General features: G+C 43.5%; 1 protein-coding gene across 4 annotated transcripts in view; it reads left to right on the top strand.

Moving 5' to 3' along the window:
* Positions 1–6,236: 6,236 nt before the first annotated feature.
* ATP8A1 (ATPase phospholipid transporting 8A1) overlaps positions 6,237–26,625 on the top strand; it is a 252,547-nt gene continuing 232,158 nt past the window's right edge. For 2 of the 4 annotated variants that reach the window (XM_055246260.2, XM_055246258.2), the window contains exon 1: positions 6,237–6,604. In XM_055246260.2, coding sequence (XP_055102235.1) covers positions 6,556–6,604 — 49 coding nt within the window. In that variant the 5' untranslated portion in view covers positions 6,237–6,555. The remainder of the gene's footprint in view (positions 6,605–26,625) is intronic. The other 2 variants (XM_055246261.1, XM_055246259.1) reach the window with 1 other exon arrangement.

Raw genomic sequence — 26,625 nt, 5'->3', positions numbered from 1 at the left:
CTCGGAAGAAATAAAAATGGCCAGTGATGACTGTTAGGTAACAGGAGCACCCTAATGGCGCTGGTTCCGGGTTCTTCTTTCTCCCCAACACAGGCCCGCCAAAAGGAGCCAATCAGGGGTCACGCCTTCCCGCCTCAGCCTAGACCTAGCCCCTCAGCCAATCAGCGACCCCCACGTAACATCCCTAGGCATAAAAGACGGAGGCTGCAGAGCCCTCGCTCTCTTCTTCTGCTTTGGCTCTCTCTCAGACTCCTCCAATAAAGATCTCTTGACTGCAACCGGTGTGGCGTGGTCTGAGTCTGAGCCTACAGAGTCACCCTTTCATTGGTGCCGTGACTCGGATTGGCACTCCCCGCCTTTGGTGGGACCCCAATCCCTCTCAGCCTCAGACCAGGCCCCAGTCAGTCTTCGCCCATTTTCCTGTTCACCACGCTCTTCGCCCACCACCAGCCTCATCTCAGTAAGTTTTCCCCTCCTGGGCCTACCTCTCGGGCAAATCGCCAGACTGTAGCCACTTCCGTGACAAACACATTTCGCCCGACGCCCCTACGGCAGTGGTAGGCCCCTATCATTCGTTTCCCCTCCTCGACCCGCAGGGAACGGAGTTTTCTCCCTCTCCTCCTCGCCCCTCCGGCCTGAGCCTCTGCCCCACACCATACTGTTGGCTACATACAAAATCCTGGTACCAGGTGGCTCACGGTCCCTCGGCCATCCTGTTAGCCCTTCAGTCCCTTCGCCTTGGTGAAGACCAACCGAAGGCTCTGAACCTGGTTACAGTGTTCGGCTAATTAGAGGACGCCCTCTTAGCCATCACTGCCCCTTCTCCCACTATCGGAGGCTCCACATCCCTGCCGGCCGACTCTCCCCTAAAATGCCTTCTAGACAATCTGGCTACCCTAGGCCTTGCCGCCAACCTGAAACCTAAATGCTTAATCAAATTCACAACCCCTTAAACAACCAAAATAAATGGCCCAATTATAGGCCTCTAAATATTGTGAGCGAACAGGAGAATGGGAAGAGATCCCCTATGCCCACAGCCCCCGCATAACCCTCAACATCTTATCGCTGCCCCCACCTTCCCCAGATCTTAACTCCATATCACCACCCTCAGCCCCACCCTCCGGCCGCCGCCCGGCCAGCGGCAGCCCCGCCCCTTACCACTTCCCCCCAACCTCTCTTTTCTTTCCCCTTCCTCCGCAACCTCCGCCACTCAGCCCTCCCACCACTCGTTCCAGATCACACCTCTCCGTCCTCGCCCCTCTTACAGAAGTTGCAGGGGCAGAAGGCATTCTTCGTGTCCATGTTCCCTTCTCTATGGCTAACTTATAAATGCTTAGGCTCTTACACTTCTAACTCCGCCTCTAACACCCTCCTTCTCAAGAAGCACAGGCAGGTCTAGGAGCAGGCCTGTACTTATGCAGATCAGGTTCACCAAACAGCCCCAGCCCTACCCATCGGGGCGCAGGCAGTCCCCGAACACTACCCTGGCTGGGACTATAACTCCCAGAACGGTGTCTTGGCCCGAGACCACTTCGCCACCTGTTTAATAACAGGTCTTCGCAAGGCAGCCCAAAAGGCAGTCAATTTTGAAAAACTTCACGAAATAATTCAGGAAAAACATGAAAATCCGTCCGCCTTCCTCGCCCGCCTTACACAGGCACTCCAACAATACACCAACATAGACCCTGAAGCCCCCGACGGCAGGCAACTTCTCATGTCCCATTTCTTCGCACAAAGCTTCCCAGACATTCAGGCCAAACTAAAAAAGCTAGACAGAGGTCCCTTTACCCTGCAGACCAAGATCCTCACCACCGCATTCAAAGTCTACCACAACCGTGACAAGCAAGCAAGGAGGCAAAAGTGCCAGATGTTGGCTCAGGCCTTAAAGGCCTCAACCCAGCCTATCAGACGCCATGCCTCTATGTCCACCACTCACCGCCAACCCCCTGGACCCTGCTTTAAATGTGGAAACAAAGGTCATTGGGCTCGTGAGTGTCCTAATCCCAGGCCACCCAAAAGACCGTGCCCCAAGTGCCAACAATCCGGCCACTGGGCAACCGACTGCCCCAGCTCCCTCGGGGGAGCTGGGCCAGACCCCCGTCCTGAAGCCGATCTCATTAGGTTAGCGGCCTACGACTGACAGGGCCCTAGGACCTCTTCCCCGACACACACCATCACCACGCAGGAGCCCAGGGTGCCTCTTACAGTTGATGGGCGTCTCGTCATTTTCCTCCTTAATACCGGAGCTACTTTCTCGGTTCTGCAGGAGTATTGGGGCGCTGTCTCCACCTCTGGCCCTCTCATAGTCGGGGATCATCAGCTCAGGAATCCCAAGACACCTGTGAACAATTAGAGGACTTGCACCTCCTATTTCAGAAAGAAACATCCCAGACTAAAAGGCTCCTACCACTAATCCTGAGGAACAACCGTTTCCTCCTTAAAAAGATAAGTGAAAGAACTCATACTAGATAAAATGGTCTCATTTTCCAGAGCACCCTCTTTACCTTCCTTTTTACTCTTTGCCTATGTGTCCCTCCTACTTCCTTCAACACCTCATACAACCACCTCTCCCCTTCCACTAGCTCCTAATTACCTCTACAAGACTCTCAACTTAACTCACACTCTGTTAAACCAGTCCAATCCGTCCCTGGCAAATGACTGTTGGCTGTGTATCTCTCTATCAACCTCTGGCTATGTTGCCACTCCCATTCCTGCAAAAAACTAGGTCTTCACCAAGTTGACCTACCACCCTCGTTATGAAGGAAAAGACCCTTTCCAACTTCTAAACATGCAGTCATTGGCCGACTTCCCCATCTCTGATACGACCAAAAATACCATGACAGGACGTGCAACCCAACTTTTGCTTTCTTACATTTCCAACATCACCCGTTACACAAACAATAAAAAGCCCATACACGGCCCTGTAACCACAAATACTATTTTAACTTTCCAAGCCCCTTTATGCATACAACGCAACCTGTCATCTGGCCTGCCTCTAGGGCACCTACCACCACATCAGTGTAATTACACCTTACAACTTCAAGCCCCAGTGGATCATGCTAGCCTTCAAGTCACCCAAACAGCTCCATTCAACCAGCCTGTCCGCTTCCCTGGGCCCCCCAAAATCATCACCTCCTCCCTACTCAACAAACAGTCCGGGTTCTGTAATGGCAGACATACTCCCTGCATGACCATTCACCCCTGGACTCCCTGCAGCAGCGCCCCCACCACTAGTGAGTGCCTTCTCATCCCCTCTTTCAATCGCTCTCTCGAATGGCTCCTAGTAAATACAAAACGTTTTTTCCTCCAATGGGAAAATAAAACACAGGGAGCCACTCAGTTTGCTCCCAACACCCCTTTCCAGCCACTCACTGGAGCTACCTTAGCAAATACTCTAGGAGTATGGGAAAATGAAAACAACAAACTCACACACCTTTTTAACATACATAACGAGTTCTGTCTACCCAGCCAAGGCATATTCTTCTTATGTGGAATGTCAACCTATATCTGCCTCCCCACTAACTGGACAGGCACCTGCACCTTAGTCTTTCTAAGCCCCCACATTGACATTGCCCCGGGGAATCAGACCTTATCAGTACCCCTCAAAGCTCAAGTCCGTCAGCGAAGAGCCGTGATTAGAAATAGCCACTGCCACAGGGACTGGAATAGCTGGCTTGTCCACGTCATTATCCTACTACCACACCCTCTCAAAAGATTTCTCAGACAGTTTACAGGAAATAACAAAATCTATTCTTACTTTACAATCTCAAATAGACTCTTTAGCAGCGGTGACTCTCCAAAACCGCCGAGGCCTAGACCTCCTCACTGCTGAAAAAGGAGGACTCTGCATCTTCTAAGGGGAAGAGTGTTGTTTTTACACTAATCAGTCAGGAATAGTGCGGGATGCTGCCCGGCGTATACAAGAAAAAGCTTCTGAAATCAGACAACGCATCTCAGAATCTCATTCCCCCTTCTAGGACACTCTAAAAATGCCTCTTTTAGCTTGGGTCCTACCATTTCTCGGACCCCTCCTAGGAATAGCGGCCTTTTGTACCCTCATCCTTTGCCTAATAAAGTTCATGCGACAACAAATCTCCTCCTTATCTAACCAGACTTTTAACCAGCTTCTCATTAGGCACTACCAACTCCTAGCAACCGAAGAAGATGACCAGGACTCCCGTAGCTATGGCCTCCACCTCCAGGACCTGTAATTTCTTAGATTTCCTCCAGGCCCTCCAAGAAGATACATGGCTCATAGCAGATCCTTCTCTGCCATACGGATGGCTCGCGTCCATAGATGACCTCTACTTACAAGGGACATTTTTAGACTTCACACCCCGGGAAGTGTTCACCTTCAGCGCCGTCTTCTTTAGCCTCCTGCTGTTGCTCTGCCCATACAGTCCTCCAATATCCCTTCCCCACGACGCCCTCGTTCAGCAGGAAGTAGCCAGACGAACAGCGACGCCCACCTCCCCACTTCTTAAAAAACAAAAAAGGGAGGAATGTTAGGTAACAGGAGCACCCTAATGGCGCTGGTTCCAGGTTCCTCTTCCTCCCCAACACAGGCCCGCCAAAAGGAGCCAATCAGAGGTCACGCCTTCCCGCCTCAGCCTAGACCCAGCCCCTCAGCCAACCAGCGACCCCCACGTAACGTCCCTAGGCATAAAAGACGGAGGCTGTAGAGCCCTCGCTCTCTTTCTTCTTCCGCTTCGGCTCTCCCTCGGACTCCTCCAATAAAGATCTCTTGACTGCAACCGGTGTGGCGTGGTCTGAGTCTGAGCCTACAGTCACCCTTTCAGTGACAGTCCAGAAAAAGCTGTGTTCATTTTTTACATTTAGAAGACCATACTTCCAAATCATGACTATCACTGAAACAGATACATTTATTGTTGAGTCCTGCTTTACCCTGAGATGTTCCATGAGAATACATTTTCTTTGTTCTAATTCCAGTCTCTGAATCAGAGCCAACTAGAGTGGGCTCTTCATAAATATGCACTGACTACCTGAGTATTAATGTAGGGCAGGGCTCTGATTAGCAAGTGCTACCTGCAGGAAGCAGAAGAAATACCACAAATGGAGATAGGACGCTATTAGCAGATTTTATTTCATTTTTTCCTGAGGCTTGGAAATAATCACTTCTCTCTCAGGTCAAACCTCTTCAGCTCTCTCCCTTTAGGATGTGAAAAGATCTCAAATAAAAGGCTTGTATGTGAGGATCTCTTTCGCTGGTTGCTGCAGGATGAGCATGAAATGAGGGAAGAAGCAAATTGCTTCTAATTTATTGTTTCTGGTTTATTCCTTTCCTGCCAGTTCAGCAGCTCGCCAGAAACAGCACAAAACCTTACATCTTAACTTGAAGGTGAAGTAATTGTTTTGACAACTTGTTAGCATAGATCTCCGTAAACAAAATAAAACGTAATGAGGCTATGATAGTCTGAAGGACATCGGCAAATTAAAATTTAACATATTTATGGATTTTATACAAAGACTTCTCTCCCCTTTGCAGATAAAACGACTGCATCCAACTTTATGCAGATTTAACTAAAAGAAAAAAACAAGTCTTTTGTGAACCACCTGGGCCAATACTTAGTTGGCTTAATTGCAATTTCAGTGCTTTGTCAGGCTGAAGAGCCTGAACTAGGGAGATGCACCGGGCCCACTTGCAGGCGGGGCCCAGATGCACCCAAGCCCCACGGACAAGAGCACCATGGGCACCAGGGGCCTCCCGACCTGGCAGCCTGTTGCTGGTGGGTGAGGCGGAAGGACAAGTGCGGCTCAGGCCACGAGTCGGGCTGGGCGTGCAGAGAGGTTAGAATTACACCCAGATGGCGAACAGTCGTTCGTTTCCCCTGCTCTGGCTAGCAGCTAAACCTTGTAGTCCCAGACCCTTTTGCCTTCGCCTGCCAGCTCAGACCCAACAGCTCTTTCCGGACGACGGGCGGTTCCACTGCGATCAAAAGCCAGGGGTAGCGGGAGGGGATTCGTGAGAATGCAGCAGCCAGAGCATTCTTTCCTTTCTGAGCAAGACGTGAGAGAGTCCGAGTGGCCTGGAGGAGGAACCAGGTCAACCAACTCCGCGGGGCGGACCGAAAACGCTGGAGGACTGAGGAGGCTAAGAGTTGATCCCCCCTTTGAGTCGTGATACGGTCCGAAGCGGGGCGGGACGGGGCGAAGGAGGCTCCCCCTGGCTCTCCCCGCCCCTCACCCGCCTACCTCGCAGAGCGGCCGCAGGAGGGGGAGCTCGCGCCCCGCAGGCCCCTCCCCCGGCGCCGGCGCTCGAGCTCCGCCCCTTCCCGAGCCGCCCCTCCGCGGCTGCAGCGAGAGCTCGCCCAGCTCTGCGGACGCCGCCACCTTCGCCGCCACCGCTGCCTTTCTCCTCCTCCTGTCGGCGTGCGGCGGCCGCGCCCGGCGGCGGCTCGCTCTGCCCTGGGTGGGCGGTGGCGCGGCCCAGGCTGCAGCTGAGCGCTCTGCGCGGCGCAGCCGGGTCTCCAGCGTGTACCACGCCGTGACAGGTGCAGAGTCGGGGCTGAGGACCCACCTGCAGCCGCCGCCGCGATGCCCACCATGCGGAGGACCGTGTCGGAGATCCGCTCCCGCGCCGAGGGTGAGGGGCCGCCGAGGCTCGGGGCTAGCCCGGGGTCGGGCGGCGAGTGTGCGTGTGAACGTGTGTGTTTATTCTGGAAGAGACCGTATCCCACCTCTTCGCCGTCGGCAGTCCGACTCTCGCGCCCGGCCCCTAGTGGACCCTTCCCCCGCGCTGCCCCCAGTGCACTCGCAGACCCTTTCCAGGCTCCAGTACCCTCTAATGGGTGTTCTCGGCGGGAGCCCCGAGGCGTGCTTTGCACCGCAGTGTGACGATTGGGTCCCAGTCACTGAGCGCACTCGCCCTGCCCACCTCCCTCCCCACCAGCTCGTTTTCCACTCAGCAGATCCCTAGCCCGCCGCCCCTGCCTCCGACGCCCACCGTTTTGCAACCCCCTATCTGAGCTGCCAGCGAAGCGAGTTTGCTTTTCCCGGGCTGCAGGATCCTTTGATCCGTAGTCGCTTGCCTCTTGGAGCGCGGGGAGCCTTCATCGGGGTCGGGTGCCGAGTGGGTCCCCTGCATTACAGCTTCTGCAATTCTGCCTCCTGCAGCGGAGTCCCACCGGCTCGCGTCTGAGGTTTCGTTTTTGTGTTTCCCTTTTGCCCGAAACCCTCACTTCGGCCAGCTGATCTGACTTTTTAGCCAGGTGGAAGCTGTTTTCTTTGCTCCACCTGGGGCCAGCTCTTGAATGGCCACGGTTGTCAACACTGAGCAACAGATGCTCCGGGGTGGAAGCAAGTAAGCTTTCCGAGGGCCGAGACTCTTCATCGTATCCGAGGAGCCCTCAACATCCTGCCTGCCATGTGGCAGGCACTATGTAAATATTATTTGATTTTCCTCGCGTCAAAGCCAAGATCGTAAATATTCCAAGGTTTGTTTGTCCTCTCCCACAAACCTGTACTTGAATCCTGCAGAGGGTGGAATAACATGATTTTCAGAAATCTATCTTGCCATCATCACTGATTCCCACTCTTCCTCCCCACCTCCATCTTTTAATGTAAGACAAGTGGTAAAGTGGTTTTAAAAAAATATATAAGTTAGGAGAATTGGATTTCAGGGATGGAGACAGGCCATTTTTTCTCCTTAGGGTCTCCCTGTAAAAATAGGGTCCTTGAAATTTTCTGATTGCAGTATTTAGGAAATATTAAATGAAACTGCTGTGGGGAGAAGGCCAAGCAAGAGTCAAAACTGGCCTGTGTACTACATAGGAATTCGGTACATGCTGTCATTTGTAATACACCAAAAAATACATAGGGCATTATAGTTTTACATACACAGTTGAATATATTATACTTTTAAAATGCACACTGTAAAAATTCCTTTTTTTCACTTCTAAGTGAAATTAGTCATCACAGAGATAATGAAAATATAATGGTAATAGTTGATGTTGTTCTTTTAAATAATAGCAATTGATGGGTCCTATATTGTGGGAAATAGGGGGAAGAGAAAAAGTCTGAGAGCACTGCAAAACCTGTGGCACGTGAGGGGATTACAGGGCTGCAGTATTGTTGTTGATTGGCTCGTGTATTTTTCAAAGTACTTTTACAAAGATTACCTTATGGAACCTTACAACACTCCAGGAGGTTGGTGAAGATGGAGTGCCATCTGATAGTTGAGGAAACTGTGGCCCATTATGGTTTAGTAATTTGCCCAAGGTCAAGTAACCAGTTCAGTGACACAATTGGATTAAGAGCTCTGGGAAAACAAGGACTGCTGCTTGTTTAATCTTTGTATTCCCTGTGCATCCAGCACAGTGTCAGGGCCATAGTGGTGCTTGGTGAATGACCCTTTCCCCTGGTATTGGTTGATTCCAGTTTATTATAGCTTCAGCATTGTGCTTGGGACCGTGGTGAAGACAAATAATGATTCTGTGGGGCTGGCGTTGTGGCTCATTGCCTGCTCTGCCCGCACTTTTCTTTCCTACGAAATATTTCTTTCCTAAGAAATATAGTCCTACCTTTCCTAAGGAATATTCTCCATTGAGAGAGGCCCTGCTGCCTAGAGGGCCTTGTTCTGAACTGCAGCCTTTTTGGCCTCAGCTGATTGGACTATGGTTGGCTCCTGACCCAGGGGCAACCAATTCTTATGTGACTCAGACACTTGTAACCTTGTGGTTTGGCTCAAAAAGAGTCTCTGTGTTAATCATATCTCTCTTGAAAACATGAAAGTTAGAGATTTAGAGTAAAAGCAGAAGGGAGCAGAGGTGAATAGGCTGGTAGGGGAGAGAATGGGTGGTCATAATAAGTCATGGGAATGCTGCTGATAGAAGAAAGCAGAAACTATGAGTGAGTAGAGAGATAGCAAAGAAAATGGAATGGATGGGCAGACACAGATCCTGAGAGAGGGTGGCAAGACCTTGGAGCCTGCCCTCCCGAATTTTATAGCCCTAGTTCCCAAGTAGCATTAAAATAAGCTCTTCCCCCCCGCCTTTGAAATGACTCGAATGGGTTTCTGTTCCCTTCATCCAGATTGGCCTGATATATGACTGTCCTGCCTGTAAGTTGTTTACAACCAAACTGGGGAGAAAGGACTTAAAGAGGGAATAAATAGTCTAAGAGGGGATGTTGTTAATTAAATATTGTGCATGCTGTGGGGGATGCAGGACCTGTGGAAGATTAGGAATTTAGTACATATTACTGAACATGAGGCCTGCTGAGCGAACATTTCATTGAGGTGTGATTTGAGATGAGCCCTCACACAGTGCTTCTCAAACTCGAAGGTTCATAGGAATCACCTGCGGATCTTGTTAAATGCAGAGTCTGATTCAGGAGGTCTGGAGTGGGGCCAGAGTTACTACATTTCTGACAAGAATGTAATGCTGAAGGATGCTGGCCTGCAGATCACAGTCTGGGCAGCAGGATCCTAAAGGATACTGACATCTATTTCTGTAGTTAGGAGAGTGTTGAAGACAGTCATAACATGAACAAATGGGGAAAGTGAACATGGCTTATTTCAGAGTTCTTAAGGAAATTGGCCAGGAGCAGAGGGAAACTTGGAAGGAGTCGGCTATAAGTTTGGATAGGTAGACTACTGCCAGATTACAAAGCATTTTAAATGCCAAGGTGAGTCATTTGGACACAGGACCAAATATTTGAACAGGTTCTTAGGGTTCATTGAATCTAATTTCTTATTTAAGCCTAACTCCAATATATAATATCGAACAGGGCCAGTTGGGGGCCACATCATTATAAGGGAGGGACATCCTAAAAGTAGTAACTTAGTTAAGTCTGGAAGTGTGTTGGCTGGTTTGGAGGAAAAGGTATGGTAGATAGACTCTTTTGCAAAACAGTCTTAAAATGACAAAAGTCAGAGTTAGTATTAGCGTGGAACAGTGAGAATGGGAAGGGAGGAATGAGATTTCTGACTGAATCATTAACTCATTCAGCAGACGTCTACTGAACTTCAATTACTGTTACAGGCACTGGGATACATCAGTTAACAGAAGAGGAAAAGCGTGGCCCTGGAGGTGCTTACTTTCTAGTGAGGCAGGAGACAAAACACACACAAAATATGCTAATTATAGAATTTGTTGTGTGGCCAATGCTATGGGGAAAATGAAGAGAAAGTAAAATGTTTAAGGTGGGTGGATGGATTGCAATTTTAAGTAGGTTAGTTAGGCTAGCTCTCATTGAAAAGTTGGCATGAAGGAGATAAGGGAGTTGGCCTGGTGGGGATCTGGGGGAAGGGTGTTCCAGCCACAGCAAATGCCCCAAGGCAGGAGAGAATCGGGAATTAGGAACAGTGAGGGGAAGAATAGTAGGAAATGAGGTCACAAAGGTCATTGTATTAGTCCGCTCTTAGGCTGCTAGTAAAAACATACCCAAGACTGGATAATTTATGAAGAAAAGGAGGTTTAATGGACTCATAGTTTCCACATGGCTAGGGAGGCCTCACAATCATGGCAGAAAGTGAAGGAGGAGCAAAGGCAAAAGAGCGTGTGCAGGGGAACTGCCCTTTATAAAACCATCAGATATCGTGAGACTTATTCACTATCATGAGAACAGCACGGGAAACACCTGCCCCCATGATTCAGTTACCTCCCACCAGGTCTCTTCCACAACACTTGGGGATTATGGGAGCAAGAATTTAAGATGAGATTTGGGTGGGGACACAGCCAAATCATATCAATCATATTATAGGACTTTGCTATTTAGTGAACATTTAGTAAACATAGGGCAGGAGAGAGAAGGACTTTTTTAAAAAAGGCAGTTCTCAAGCAATAATTTAGGATTCTAATGTTAAGTTACCACGGATCTTATTGGTATTAGCATATTGATATTTTATTGGTAATAACATATTGGTAGTAGGTTCATAAATTATCAGGGATCTTATTGGGCTGGCTCGTGAAGATTTAGTTGAGTAAATCTGTGGTGGGCTTGGGGATTCACATTCTTAATGAGCCTCCCAAGATACCCTGGTGCTGGTGAAACACATTTTGAGGAAATTTCCATTACAGTCTTGAACTTGATTGGTTGAGAAAATCTATTAAACAATAAGGAAGTTGGGAAGGAGGACTAATAAAATAAGAGATGATACTAATTCAAATTTTGAGGAAACTGGGACATCCAAATGGACATGTTTTAAAGGTAGTTGGAAATTTTTAGGTGAGATGTGGGAAACCTCAAACTTGGGAATCTTGAGAGACAATAGTTGAAACTCTGATAGTGGAAAAATTTGCCAGAAGGCAAGAGTAGATAAAGCAGAAGACTAAGAATTTTAGGTCTCTTTACTTAGCTGCCCCAGATAAATCAAATGGGTGTTTGAACTTAGCATCTGTAATCTGGAAACAGACTGAAATAACGGTAGCTTACACAAAATAGTTTTTCTCACTCCTGTAAAACTAGTGTGGAGGTAGACAGTCAGGGTTGGCTGTGCCTGCTACACAAAGTCATAAGGGATGTTGGCTCCTTGTGCCTTTCTGCTTCACTGTCCTGAGAGTTTGACTTCCATAAAGTCACAACATGGTTGCTGGAGTGCCAGCCATCATGTACAATAGTTTTAGCCAGGAGAAAATGGAAGGGTGAAAGGCAAACAGGTTTTCCAGAAAGCACCACACAAAAACTAATCCTTATTTTGCATTGGTTTCCATTTGCAGGGCAAGCTGGGAAATGGAAATTTCCATCTGGACACATTACCCAGTGTTGTGTTACAAACGGAAAAGGGTGTATGGTTATTGAGCAGTGCATTAGTCCATTTTCACACTGCTGATAAAGACATACCCGAGACTGGGCAATTTACAAAAGAAAGAGGTTTAATGGATTTACAGTTCCACATGTCTGGGAGGCCTCACAATCATGGCTGAAGGCAAGGAGGAGCAAGTCACATCTTACATGGATGGCAGCAGGCAAAGAGAGAGAGCTTGGGTGGGGAAACTCATTTTTAAAACCATCAGATCTCATGAGACTTATTCACTATCTCAAGAACAGCATGGGAAAGACCAGCCCCCGTGATTCAATTACCTCTCACCAGGTTGCTCCCATGACACATGAGAATTGTGGGAGTTACAATTCAAGATGAGATTGGGCGGGGACACAGCCAAACCATATTCCACCACTGGCCTGTGCCAAGCCTCATGTCCTCACATTTCAAGACCAATCATGCCTTCCCAACAGTCCCCCAAAGTCTTAACTCATTTCAGCATTAACTCAAAAGTCCACAGTCCAAAATCTCATCTGAGACAAGGCAAGTCCCTTCTGCCTATGAGCCTGTAAAATCAAAATCAGGTTAATTACTTCCTAGATACAATGAGGGTACAGGCATTGGGTAAATACAGCCATTCCAAAGGGGAGAAATTGGCCAAAACGAAGGGGCTACAGGCCCCATGCAAGTCCAAAATCCAGCAGGGCAGTCAAATCTTAAAGGTCCAAAATGATCTCCTTTGACTCCATGTCTCACATCCAGGTCACGCCAATGCTCTTAAGAGGTGAGTTCCCATGGTCTCAGGCAGCTCTGCCCCTGTGGCTTTGCAGGGTACAGTCCCCCTCCCGGCTGCTTTCACAGACTGGCGTTGAGTGTGGCTTTTCTGATGTACGGTGCAAGTTGTTGGTGGATCTACCATTCTGGGATCTGGAGGACGGTGGCCCTCTCCTCACAGCTCCGCTAGGCAGCGCCCCAGTGGGGACTCTGTGTGGGGGCTATGACCCCACATTTCCCTTCCACACTGCCTTAGCAGAGGTTCTCCATGAGGGCCCTGCCCCTGCAGCAAACTTATGCCTGGGCATCCAGGTGTTTCCATACATCTTCTGAAATCTAGGCAGAGGTTCCCAAACCTCAGTTCTTGGCTTCTGTGCACCTGTAGGCTCCACACCACGTGGAAGCCGCCAAGGCTTGGGGCTCCCACTCTTTGAAGCAACAGCCCGAGCTGTACCTTGGCCCCTTTTAGTCACAGCTGGAGCGGCTGGGACAAGGCACCAAGTCCCTAGACTGCACATAGCAGAGAGACCCTGGGCCCCGCCCCTGAAACCATATTTTCCTCTTAAACCTCCAGGCCCGTGATGGAAGGGGCTGCCACAAAGTCTCCAATATGCCCTGGAGACATTTTCTCCATTGTCTTGGTGATTAACATTCAGCGCCTTGTTACTTATGCACATTTCTACAACAGGCTTGAATTTCTCCTCAGAAAATGGAGTTTTCTTTTATATCGCATTGTTAGGCTGCAAATTTTCCAAAATTTTATGCTCTATTTCCCTTTTAAAACTGAATGCCTTTAACAGCACCTAAGTCACCTCTTGAATGTTTTGCTGCTTAGAAATTTATTCTACCAGACACCCTAAATTATCTCTCTCAAGTTCAAAGTTCCACAAATCTCTAGGGTGGGGGAAAAATGCTGCCAGTCTCTGCTAAAACGTAACAAGAGTCACCTTTGCTCCAGTTCGCAACAAATTCCTCATCTCCATCTGAGACTACCTCAGCTTGGAATTCATTGTCCATATCATCAGCATTTTGGGTCAAAGCCATTCAACAAGTCTCTAGGGAGTTCCACACTTTGCCACGTTTTCCTGCCTTCTGAGCCCTCCAAACTTTTTCAACCTCTGCCTGTTACCCAGTTCCAAAGTCATTTCCACATTTTCAGTATCTTTTCAGCAGCACCCCACTCTTCTGGTACCAATGTACTGTATTAGTCTGTTTTCATGCTCCTGATAAAGACGTACCGAGACTGGGCAATTTACGAAAGAAAGAGGTTTATGGACTTACATGGCTGGGGAGGTCTCACAATCATGGTGGAAGGCAATGAAGGAGCAAGTCGATCTTACATGGATGGCAGCAGGCAGAGAGAGCTTGTGCAGGGGAACTTCCATTTATAAAACCATCAGATCTTGTGAGACTTATTCACTATCACGAGAACAGCATGGGAAAGACCTGTCCCCATGATTCAGTTTCCTTCTATTGGGTTCCTCTACGACATGTGAGAATTGTGGGATTTACAATTCAAGATGAGGTTTGGGTGGGGACGCAGCCAAACTATATCAGGCAGACAACAGAATCAGTCACAGTGAAGTTCTCAGATTGCCAAAGGTTCTTGCTTGGATAACATAGAAACTGCTCTGGAGCTCATACTTTACATATAATGATTAAATTGTTCAAAACTAAAGAAATGCACACACAGAAAAACTTCACATACCTATCCAGTGGTTTGTGTTTTCTTCTGTTGAATAATGCTAAAATATAACGACATTTATTTGATTATGTAAAATATGTGCTGAACGATGTGTCCAGAAGTTGTTTTAGGAATTATTTTTCTAAATGGCAACTCTAAAATGTTTGTAACTATGTAGAATGGTATGTTTTATTTACATAAATGGTAACAAAAGGAATAAAAAGTAATTTAAGCTGTCCTTAAAGGAAAAATTTTAGGACGCTATTCCAGGTAAAAGATGACTAAGGTTTTTGTTCCTTTAAAAACCACTTATTATGCACCAGCTGTGTGCCAGCTAAATGGGTGGTGGGACAAAAGGATGTGGTGGATGAAGGAGGTCCCAAAGGAAACATGGAGATGAGTTCAGTTACACCTGAAGTGGCACTGTGTGAGAAGGTGTGTATGAGTATAGCGATACAGCATGTCATCAATATTTGAAAATCTCAAAATAGGTGTCATTTTACTTAGTGTAATTCTGGAGATATAAGTGTATTAGATCTGATTATGTTAGGTTTTCTGTCTTCAGTGCAGAATTCATGGGGTTTTTTTTCTGTCATTTCAAAAGCAGAATTGAAGCATGTACCGATGTTACAGCTGTGGGAGTGTTTGCAAAGGTTAGAGGATGCTTTTGAAGTTAACGAAATGTTTGCTGTGTGGGTCTCTATTCACATGGCTTCATTGGACTGTCAATGACATGAAGGCCACCACTTTCCCCTTCATTCTTTACATCTTAGTGAAAGGAGCCCAAACCTTCCAATGATTGTATTCTCCAGGTAGTAAGCTCCCTAAGGGCAGGGGTTTTTGTCTGGTTTGTCCACTGATATATTGCTCCCCATGAGGACATTGCCTGGCACATAGTAGGAGCGCAGGCATTGGTTAAATGAATGAATCTATGTCCTAAAGATGAAAATGCCTTATAATCCAATTTGTAAAATACTCAGAGCTAAATCTAGATGTACTTGGTACCCTCCTACTGAAACCTTAGCACCCCAAAGGAGCGTTTTTGTGAGATTTGTTCGCTGCTGTACCCTCTACACCTAGAGTTTTGTCTGCCACATAGCCACCACTCTATATTTGCTGAATGAATGGATAACTCTGAGCTTTGTTTTTAATGGAAGAGCTTAACTATGAATCTTGATAGAAGTACTGCCTGCTCACTGGGAAAAACTCGTGCTTCAGAAAGTCTTGCAGGAGAGAGTAAAATTTATCCCAAACTATGCCATCCAAATATAATCACATTGTGATTATAAAATTTTATATACTTCATATAAGTTTATATATTTACAATGTTAGAATTTTCGTATATGTCCTTCCCAACTATTTTCCAGAAAAGATATATTTGTTAGGAAGAATGAGGTAGTCTGCATTGTTTTTAATAATTTTATGGATATCTGTGCCAATATAGATTTGTGTAAATTTTGTCTACTGTCGCTAGTTGTATCCTTAATGCCTGGAACAGTGCTCCACACTTGGTAGCAGCTCAGTAAATCTTTGTTGAATGAACAGATCAATTTTATTAATTTTATGACAGCTTAGCATTTTTATGTTAGTACAGAATAACTTACTAAAGAACCCTATGGGTGGGCATTTAGGTCATTTCAGTTTTTTAAACTCTTGAATAAGCATCTTTGTATCTTTTTGTGCACCTTTCTGATGGTTTTGTTCAAAGTCCCTGGAAATTGGATTTCTGGGTCAAAAGTATGTATCTTTTTATGACTTTTGATACATATTTGAAAATTGCTAGAAAGATTATACTGATTTACACTCCCACTGAAAGTGAATGAGAGTGCCTGTTTATCCCTTTCGCAGCATTGTATAGCATTTTTCTTCCTCCTTATGGATATAGAATGTAAAAAGTAAGCCTTTAAGTTTACATTGCTTTATTAGGTTTACCATATTTTGGTAAATGTAGTGATTATTTTTTTCTGAATTGTTTATAAAGTTTTGTATTGAAATTTAAGAACTTATATGTTAAAGATAATACTTTTTTCCTTATTCATAGTTTATCTTAACTTTGTAGTGCTTTAACATGTATGTAAATTAATTTTTATTAAGTATAATCTTTCCTTTTTTTAAATTTCTGCTTTAATGTCATATTTTTCATTTCAAGACAATTTTTCAATTATATTTTTCTTTTAGTACTTTTGGGTTTCATTTTAAACAGTTATATTAGTAATTCCTGTGTGATTTACTTTGTGGTGAAATGTGAGGCCTGGATCTAAGTTTCTCCTCAAATTATTTACCTGACATAATAACCATATATTTAATAATCCTTTCTTCCTACACTGATTTGAGGTGCTTCCTTATGTATATATTTGAGTTTTTTTCTGGAGTCAGTCTCTCTTTCCCTTCCCCCACCACCTCCCTTTATTTTGGTCCCTTTTAGCCCCTGGTATCAAATTCCTTTATTGCAACATAATAAAAAATATTCTCTTAGCTGTCCCATTTGCTTTGCTCTTTTCTCTAGGTTTTTCTGGGATTTTTTTTCCCCCCACAGGTGTCTTTTTCTACTAGAATTTATGAGTACATCATTGAATCAAGTTAAATATGTTGGAATATTTATTGGAATTGCATTGTTTATAAATTTATATTAAGAGAATTGGCATCTTTCTTATATTGAGTCATGTATGCTTAGTTTCCCTCTTCAATTATTGCTACTTTGATATTGGTATCAGTCTGAATTCATTTCAGTTTTTCAGTTAATTTTTGTCTCTTTAGGTTTTAAAATTATATTGTATGTCTTAAAGTATTTTTAAATGAGGTTTTAAATTAATAAGATTTGACCAGGTATATATTGGTTTTACTACTTTTTGAGCAAGAATGGTTCATTTCTATCTGCTGATGTATTGTGGACTCTGCTTCCAACTTACCACTTTTATTATTTCATGTAGTGGCCCTGACATGATAGCTGAGATATTACTCTTTTTTCTCCTTTTTGCTAGGAATAAGGTCAAATTTAGACCAGCTAGATTTAACTAGTGGTTCCATGGAATCTACTTACAAATCGGCATTTAAATCTCAGATCAGCACTAAAAGAAATAAAACATGAGCCACAATCAAGCAGCTACATTTAAAATGTAAAAAGAAATGTTAAATGAATTTTAATAGTATGTATTTAATATTAATACAAGTAATAGTGTATTTAATATATAAATACTAATATGTATTATAAATTTTCTTTGGCCCAATATATCCAAAATATTATTTCAATATTTTGTTATAAAAATTTATGAGCAATAGTTTACGTTTTTTGTGCTACGTTTTCTAAATCTGGTGGGCATTTTATAGTGCATCTCAATTTGGACTATTGCATGTGCTGCTCAGTAGCTACATGTGACTAGTGACCACTGTATTGAACAGCATAGTTGTAAATTATACCTCTAGCGTATGCTTACTTGTTAGGATTTACTAGAATTTTTCAGAATGGAAAACCATAGCTAAAAGTAATAGATTTTGTAATGGAAACCCATAGCTAAAAGTAAGCTTATTAGAAATACATATGTAGATCTTGAGGTTTAAGTCTTCAGCTCCCTTCCTAACAATAGAAGGCAGTCACGTGTGTATAAAACCTCACACATTATATTGGTGCTTAGATAATACTGCCTTTGACTTGGCCCTTGTGGCAATTTAGAGATTTTATGTAAGTACATTGTGGCATCTTTTGTAGCCTGTTTTGTTTCCACTTTTTTAATCTCTTATAAAATATATTTGATAAAACACCCTGCCATGTCTTCCTGTTCATTTTTATTTAAATGTTAGCATGAGATGTGAAGTAGGTAAAACTCTAAGTAGTATTCTTTTATGTACAATATCACCATCACTTGTGCTAAAGGGACAACTATATAGAACTTGGCTTCATGGATTAATTAGACTTCTAATTGACTTGGCAAAGAGAGGTGTCTGTTTTAAATTGAGCCTCTGTTCATTGTTTTGTGTGAACTATCTTTGAAGGAGATGACTGATCTTGATCCATCTGGGGCTGTGCTTAATAATATCAGATTATTTGAGTGACAGCTCAGAATGGGTTCTGGACCAGAACACCACTTTAGTGGGCCAGACCTGTTTAGAGTACAAGATGGGCCTTTGTGACTGAAGCAAGCAAACAATGGTATGCAGGGGTGAGTCAAAGAGATGGTTTGTTCTGATGCCAGCCTAGACCAGTTCAGCTTCTGTAATTGACGTAGGTCCCTGTGGTTAATTCTGGTCCTGAAGTAAAGCTAACGTTGTATAAAACAAATCTTCCAGCTTCTACAGACCATCTTTTTCCCCTGTCCCTTCCTCAATCCCACAGATTTAGTCCCAAAAATCTTTAACATTGACATTTGAAGAGCTCTGACTTAGCACTCTAAAGGTGAGGCATGCACACCCTGTCACCACTTCCCTGACCCTGAGTGCCTGTCCCAGCAGCTTATAGAGCTCCAAGGTGGGGGCCCTGCCATGCTCTTGGCAGGAGGAGATGCTGGTTCCCAACCCTAGCTTGGACTCCAGTGCTCAGCATTTGTGAGCCATTTTGATGCCAGACCAGGCCTGCCAAGGTTTCTGAGTATCATTTGCTTTCACTTTACCCACAATTGCGTTTGGCCAGCTCACCTGAACCCACATTGTTGCCCCATGCAGGAGATCCTTGGTTCTGAGGGTAGTTGTTGCCCATTGCCATTTCTCCTAGATCTCTTGCTCCACCACTGTATTGTCAACCCAGTGGCTGCGACTAGTTGGCCCTTTCCAGTTACCTTCTAGTCTGTCTCACTCTACTTTTTTTTTTTTCTAACCTAGGCCATGTTCTATCTCTGACCAAAGAAATGAAATGGGTCTAAGTTTTATCCAATCCTGGTGGCTGCTCTACATGTTAAGTTGGGTTCAGTCTACCATCTATGCCAGAATGGTTGTGATAAATATTCTCAGGTGGACTTAAGTCAACTTTCCTAACTTTATTTTCATTGTCGTGGGTAAATATTAGAGAAATGACGGGGAGGAATGCCTCTGCTATCTGTAATGAAAAGTGTGTCCAATGTGGATAGGGCAGTGGGAGGCTAGTGAAATGTGAATTGTTTTTATAGCCACATCGTGTGATTCTCAACCCTGGCTTCATAGTGAATTAGATAGGGAGCTTCTACACAATACAGATTCCTAGACCCATCCCAGAATGATGGAATCAGTTGGTCTGGTCTATAGGGATAGGGACCAAGCATTAATATTTTATCTCCTAGGTAATTCTAATGTGCAGTGGTATTGAAAACACTGGTATAGAACCTTGAATTTACTTGCTGGCAGAGAGGATGGGAGTAAATTGTATACAATTATATAGGTTGCGAGCCAAGAAACCAAGAGCATTAGCTAGCCAAGTGATAGACAAACAATTTACCCAAAATATTTACCAAAAAAAATCAATATTTTTGGTAAGTTGTGTATCATCCAATTAGCTAATAGGACTAATTATACTCCTCTTAATTTCCCCTCTCAGAAATGATCAAGGTCATACATTAATACTATTTATTAGGTTTTGAAGACTTTCTTTAAAATTCTGAATTGAACATTCAGTTCAGTACAACTAAGTGAGGAGCACAACACATTTAGTTTGTTTTTAGCTGGTGTTATATCTACTCTGGGAGCTTGTTCAGTATGAGCTTTTCTGCAGTGTCATTATTAGTTTTTTGCTAACCTGCTTGCTTTTAGTATGTTGTAGTAATCAGTTGCTTTATTCAGCCTATATTTGTAGCCCAAATATTTAGTCATTTGCAGCTGAAAAAATAGCATAATGACTTGGTAAAAGTCTTTGAAATTTCTGTGGCAACTTTTTTTTTTCAAGGCGTATATTTTCATCAGTCTAGATTTATTGATTTATCCCATTATGACATGAGATAATCTTTTATAGGTTAACGTACAAAATGTGAAAACTCCCAGTTTACCTGCCTTCCCTAGTTGCTGAGATGAGGCCAATATTTGAGACTCTTTATTTGGCCATTGTGTTTCTCGGTGGCCACTCTGATGGGCACTGGGTTCTAGCTTTAGGATGTTGCTGGTGGCCACTGCCGGGTAGGAAGATTATCACTTGATGCTCTGGGGATTAGAAAAACACCATAGTACTGTAGATCAAGTGCATCGTGTCCAGTATTTGTGATTGCTGTTTATTTTATAGTTCTCATCTATCCTTATTTGTCTCTGCATTTAGACTTTCCTTTTATTAGGTGAGAATTTGATTTGTACTTTGCAGATGGAAATTCTTTTCAAAAGCCAGAATTTGATCTTGTAGAGGAGGGAAAGTTCTGAATTGTTGGCTCAATTTAACCCCAGATGGCAACTGATTTCTGTCTCTTTGTTTAAAGTTCAGTAAGAGAATCATTACATGAGTTGGCCTTTTCTTGACTTCCAAGTGAATACAATTAGCGAAATAAACCCTCTTGATTTCCCCAGGTTCCAAATTGAATCCCCCTTGAACTTATTAAATGAATTTCCCTGTGGAATTTATCCCTGTGGTTGGCGAACCACTCTCCTATATATTTTCATTTTAACTAAGCCTTAATACAAAGGCCTTCAGTCTGAACTTAGTAGATTTCTTTACAGAAGGTCAGACATTTTTGCATATGTTCAGCTAAAATTGGCCTTTTAAATAAAAATTCATTGAAGCAAATAAATCACCATTGTTACTGTTTGTTTCATGTGATTTTGGTCTGCTCAGTACCAGATGACTTGACATGGCAGCCACCTAAAAGTAGGGCATATTTGTTTTGTGACATAAATACGCTTGAAGCTATCTTTAACATCCTAAGCTAATACCCTATAAATAATTGGCGAGAAAGTGAAACGAGGCACTGGGCCTTCCTGTAGGCCTGGAGTGATACGTGTGTTCTGGCCCTTCAAAGCTGTGTGGCCTTGATCATGTCACTTAACCTCTGTGAGACTCCTGTTTCTCTTTGATAAAGTGGTAATACCTACCAGCGAATCATCTGCCTGTTGGATAGTGAGGAGACCAAGCCTGGCTACACACTGGAATCTCCCAAGGAGTTTTCAACATGCTGACCCCTGGTCCCACCCCCAGGGATTCTGATTTCATCTTGAGGGTAAGGGTTGAAACAAGGAGAAATGATAGTGGCTTCAACTACTAAGCATCAGTGGACATGAAGGGGCGTGGTCAAGATTCAGAATATAGCTAGAAGATAGATCCAACAGATTTGTTGATGGCTAGGATATGGAATTTTAAAAAAAGGAGTCAAAAATGACTAAAGTTTTGGGCCCTGAGCCCAAAACAATGGTGCCATTTACCGAAATAGAAAACACTGGGATGAAGGAATGAAAACCAGCTTGCATCTTAGAAAGGAGTGAGAAAGTCCCATGTGTCAAAAATACATATGTTTGTAGACATTTATGTTATTCTCTTAGAGTATTGCATTCATCCTAAAATCTGGATTTCAGAATTTCCATCTTCTGTTTCCCTCATCTTTTCTCTGAATATTCTTTAGAATTTCAGTAAATGCACCTGTCAGTGTAATACATGTTCCCCATTGCTATGAATTTTAGGTATCTGGGAACTGTATGGATTTATTCTGTTTGGGATCGATAATTACATTGCCAGGACTTTTTCCTGCCCAGTCAGAGTTGATGAGAACAGTCTTTCATGTCATCACTGTGTTCCTTTGGCTCTTGAGGTGCTCCAAACTGCAGGGACATTTTCCAGAGTGGATATATTAAATGAAAGCACTTACTATAAAGTAGGTGCTAAGCAAATGTTTCTTGAATCTGCATCTGGTAAGTGACTGGGATAAGATCAGGCTGTTCAGATTTTGGAAACTGAACTTTTAAAAATGCTGGAGTGGTTTTGAAGTCTCGTGGAGTTTTCTTATATTCATCTGTATGCCCATCACACCTTGCATGGCAGTGGTCACAGTTTACCAGCAGGTCTAGGGAGCTAATTTCATGATTCTAATTAGTAGCAGTAGCATCTCGAGGTAAAATGTTGCATTAGGAGGTACTTACTGCATGGGGTGGTTTTTATTTATGGCATTAGAAGGTTCTTGAAGCATTTGTTTCATCCACCCTCGCATCATTTTTTGTTCTACCTGTGGATTGAGTAAGGCGTGCGGCAATCTCACACATGTGTAGGTGTCATTGCTTTAATGTCACTGAGCACTGTGCTGGGTCTTTTAAGTCTTTGCAGCCCACCAGCTGCCATTCACACATCCTAGCTTAATCTGTCTAGTGGAGGTTTCTGTCGTCTTCTTTAGCTACATCCTGACAAACTGAAGGATGCCAACCATTCCTTACTTTGTTTTGTGAAAATGACTCTTGGCTCTTTGAGCCAGTCTCGTCTGACCAGTCTTAGAGGGTTCTTCAGTACTGCCCACAGTGCTTGTGGTAGATGAGCCATCCCAGAGCCACGCCCATTCTCAGAGTCTCGTTAGGGTGTGCTGGAGTTCTTGGATGCTCTTTTGTGGGTTTCCTCTTTTTCTAGCTTTGTTTAATGGATTTGTTGGATATTTGGCAAACCTGGTTGTGGCACTGTGTTATCAACAGGCAGATGAGAGTGTCACACTTTCCTTACCCTGGGTAGCATCTGGTTCTGTAGGATAAAACACTTGTCTTGTTTGTGGACAGTGTATGTTGCTGTGTGTGCTGTACTGATGTCCCTACCAAAGTTGTAATGGGCAGGAAGACTTTAGTTTCTTCACTGGATGTTTTTGATGATTGAGACTTTGTTTAAAAAAATAATAAAGGTGAGTTGTTTTTCCTCTCTTGCAAAGTCACAATGGAGATAAGAAGCAGGTGCCAGTTAAACTCCACTGACTCATTCTGAGATTAATGTAGCAGCATAATGATGTCATTTGGTTGTTTCTGCTTCTTGTAATAAATCTACCTGTTTGTATGTTATAAAATGTGTAAAGAGCTCTAAAAGTTAAAGTTGTAATGATTCAGATAACTTTCATCATTGTTCATGCATTTTTTCCCCAGTGCTTTTTAAGGCCTAGCTCATTCAGAGCTATAATTCAGTTCTATCTTCCTATGAACACACTGCTACTGAAGTCAATGGGGTTAACTATCCTACAAGCATTTATAGTAACTAATTTAATAATACTCTTTTCCACGTACAAAATGATGAAAACTTGCACCCTGCACTGTATCGGTGGTTCTCTCGATAAGCTTATAGTTGTCTTAAAAAAAAAAATAAGAAATTTAAAACGATAGAATCCTTGGATTCTAGAGTTGGAAGGGAACTTAGAAGTCATTTAATGCAACACAGTAACTGATACAGCTTGAATACCTCACAGTGAAGGGAACACACACCCTTTTAAGACAGCCCATTCCGTTCTCAGACATTTCAAATTCTTAGCAAGTTTTTTCTTGATAAGAAAGCAATAAAAGCAGTAAAAACATTTATGCTCTACACAACTTGCTGGGTCAGGTGTCTCCCATGTTGTATTTACACAGTTGATTCTTTAGGCCTTTAGAACCTTCAACTTATTCAGCCTTTCAAAATCTTCTAGAATTCTGGTTTTTTTCATGTCATCTGTACATTGATTAATCATGTTATGTGTCCTTATTCTGTCATTGGAACCCAGGCAGTCTGGACCCAGAGCCCTTACCAAGTTAGGCATTTACTCTTAAGGGATCCTCTTGTATCACAGCTGAGGTTCATTGAACTGGTTCTTTGGAGTCTCTCTCTCTACCCAGCATTGCCTTTTTTCTTTTTTTTTTTTGGCGGGGGGGGGGGGGGGGGGGGTGGGGGGGGGTGGTCTCTGTATGTCTGCTCCTTCACTTCCTAACTTTGGCATGCATGTGGCTTCAGAGTGCCATGATGCTCCCTCCAGCCCAACTGTCTGTGATGTTTCTTGCTTGGTGCTGAGTTGACTGACCACAATCCACATTCTCTAAAAGGGATCTGACTGGCCTGGCTGGTCAGGTGCTCCATGTTGACCCTGACACCTAGGGCTCAGGTACTAGGCCAGGAAATGGAAGGAGAGACAGAGTCCAAGGGTGACCCAGGGGAGGCTCTTTCAGAAGGGCTCACAGGCAGGGATGGCCAAAGAATAGCTTTACTATGTGAGACACCTCCATGTTATGTTTGTCAACTACATAGTTGTGAATCCACATTGTTTCATAATCATGGAATCATGTGTCTTCATTTATAACAATAGGGCCTACCCAAAGGCCTTCTTGAAATCCAGATGCTGAGGGTTCTATTTCTGAAAAGAAAGAAAAGGGATTTGGTCAGTGGAGGCTTACTGATCCCCATCAGTCACCACCTCCCTTTTAAGCAGTCTGTTAATCAGCCACACTTAATGTTTGACTAGCATTGGCCTCAAACTCATTGGCCAATAGCATTATTATTCAGACTTATCTAATGTAAAGGACCTTTTTTAGAGGAAACATTTCTTTTTGGTCTTTGAGAATATATCCTTTGTATGAGAAACACTGCTTTCAAAATAATTAAGCTCAGTTCCATGTTTAACTGAATTCTCAGAAATGTTCTTTTAACTTCTGAATTTTCAGATCTTTCCCAAAAATCCTTTAGAAGCAGTGGATCCCATTTTGTAGTCTGTGAACTTTGAAAGCACATCCGTAGACTCCCATTTTAAAAACCAGTGGTTTATGATCTTCATGATCCACCTTCTTTTTCAAATACTGGGAGAGTGCAAGTGTCCCTCCTTATCCCTTAGTTTCACATCCATGGATTCAGCCAATCATGGATCAAAAGTATTCAGAAAAAAAAAAATTCCATAGAGTTTCAAAAAGCAAAACTTGAATTTGCCACACACCAAGTACTATGTTGAATCCGTGCAAATGATGTGTAGGCATTGTGTTAGGTATTATAAGTAATCGAGAGATGATTTAAAATATACGAGAGGATGTGTGTAGGTTATTTGAAATACTACATCACTTTATATAAGGTAATTGAGCATCTGCAGATTTTGTAAGGGGTCTTGGAACCAATCCCCCATGCATACTGAATGATGACTAAATTGTCTTCATCTTTTAGTTCCTCTCTCATTCACCATAGTTCTTCTCTGATTAGTAACAGTTCACTTAACTATTTTTCAGGTTCTCACAGTTCTGTAGGTTAGAAAATAATTATATATACCTATACATACATATATGTATTTGCTATAGGCTAGGAATTCATTTAGAGCAGTTAGGTGCTGATTTTTCTTTTTTTCCTCTTAAAATAATCCCCTACCTTGTCTTTTGGTTTAGTTCTTCGAACTAATGTTCATTCTAACCTTTCCAGTCTTAAGATGATTATCCTTGATAGACAATTGAAGCAAAGTAGAAGTTGGAGCTGAGAAGTTCTGCCTTTTATTGTCTGTTAACATTGCATCATCTATTCTAGGCAGCAGGCTCATCTCATCAGTTATTTGTGTTTCAAATGAAAGGGGGAAAAAATTGAGTGATCTCTAACGTTTTTTACAACACCTTTCCTCCAGTCTCAGATGTCTGTGCATCTGTTAATATTCATTGTTGAACATGTGAACCTATCTATTTTCAACCTTTCCTGTGATCTTTTTTTAATCTTGTGCTTGTTCAAGTACTTCCTGTGAAGCAGCAGTGGTCTCTAAATACAACTCCTTCAACCCTCCCTGACCACCTCCCCCACTTGTCAGGGCCTTCCACAATTACTCAGCATGTGGCTTTGGACAGCTGTTGGGGCTTCTGCACTTTGTGGATCTTGATAATAAATTGAAATGTGCCCTCCGGAAATCCAGAATACATATGTGACGTGGCCTGGTATTCCCCTCTTTGACAGTCAAAAACTCTTTGATACAGTTATTTGTTTAAGAGTATCATTACTTCTTTACCACTTTTGCTTGGGTTAGAATCCAATCCATAGTATCAGTCCGCCTTGTTTCCTGTGCATTTTTAGAGATGAACTTAATGCCACTGCAAGTCAGTGGTGCTTTAAGCTAACTGAGACTTCTAGGAGATGCTTGGTAGATGTCTGGTGGTTGCAACCTCTCCTTTCTGGTGCGGTCTGCTTCTGTGTCAGTTTTTAAACATCTATGTTGGCAAATATACTATTTAGTTCTTCTATCAGATAAAGTTATCTATGGGTTATTCCCAAGGAGATGTCATTAAATTCCTCCTGTCTTTCATTGTTCTGGTTCCTTTTCCAGTTAAGCATGAAATGGCATTAGTAAATGTTTTATTATTTCCAAGCAATTCAGCATGCCAAAGATGACTATTATTTTAGGTTAATATCCAAGGCTGGCTGCCAACAAGATTGACTGCTTACCATGTGTGAGGCCCAACTCTAGGCATACTATAGATTTCCTTGTAATACTGCTTAAGGATATCCTTTCTTCTGAATGTCAGGAATACTCTTTAGAATCCACCACTTAGAATCTGTAGTGCTACGTCAGGGGCTTGTCACAATTTAGCATGAGTTCAAGAAATGTTAAGTCATTACTTTTTTTCGTTT

The sequence above is a fragment of the Symphalangus syndactylus genome, chromosome 16, assembly GCF_028878055.3.
Source record: "Symphalangus syndactylus isolate Jambi chromosome 16, NHGRI_mSymSyn1-v2.1_pri, whole genome shotgun sequence".
Lineage (NCBI taxonomy): Eukaryota > Metazoa > Chordata > Mammalia > Primates > Hylobatidae > Symphalangus > Symphalangus syndactylus.
The sequence above is the reverse complement of the archived record's forward strand: the minus strand, read 5'-3'. Positions and strand labels throughout refer to the sequence as shown.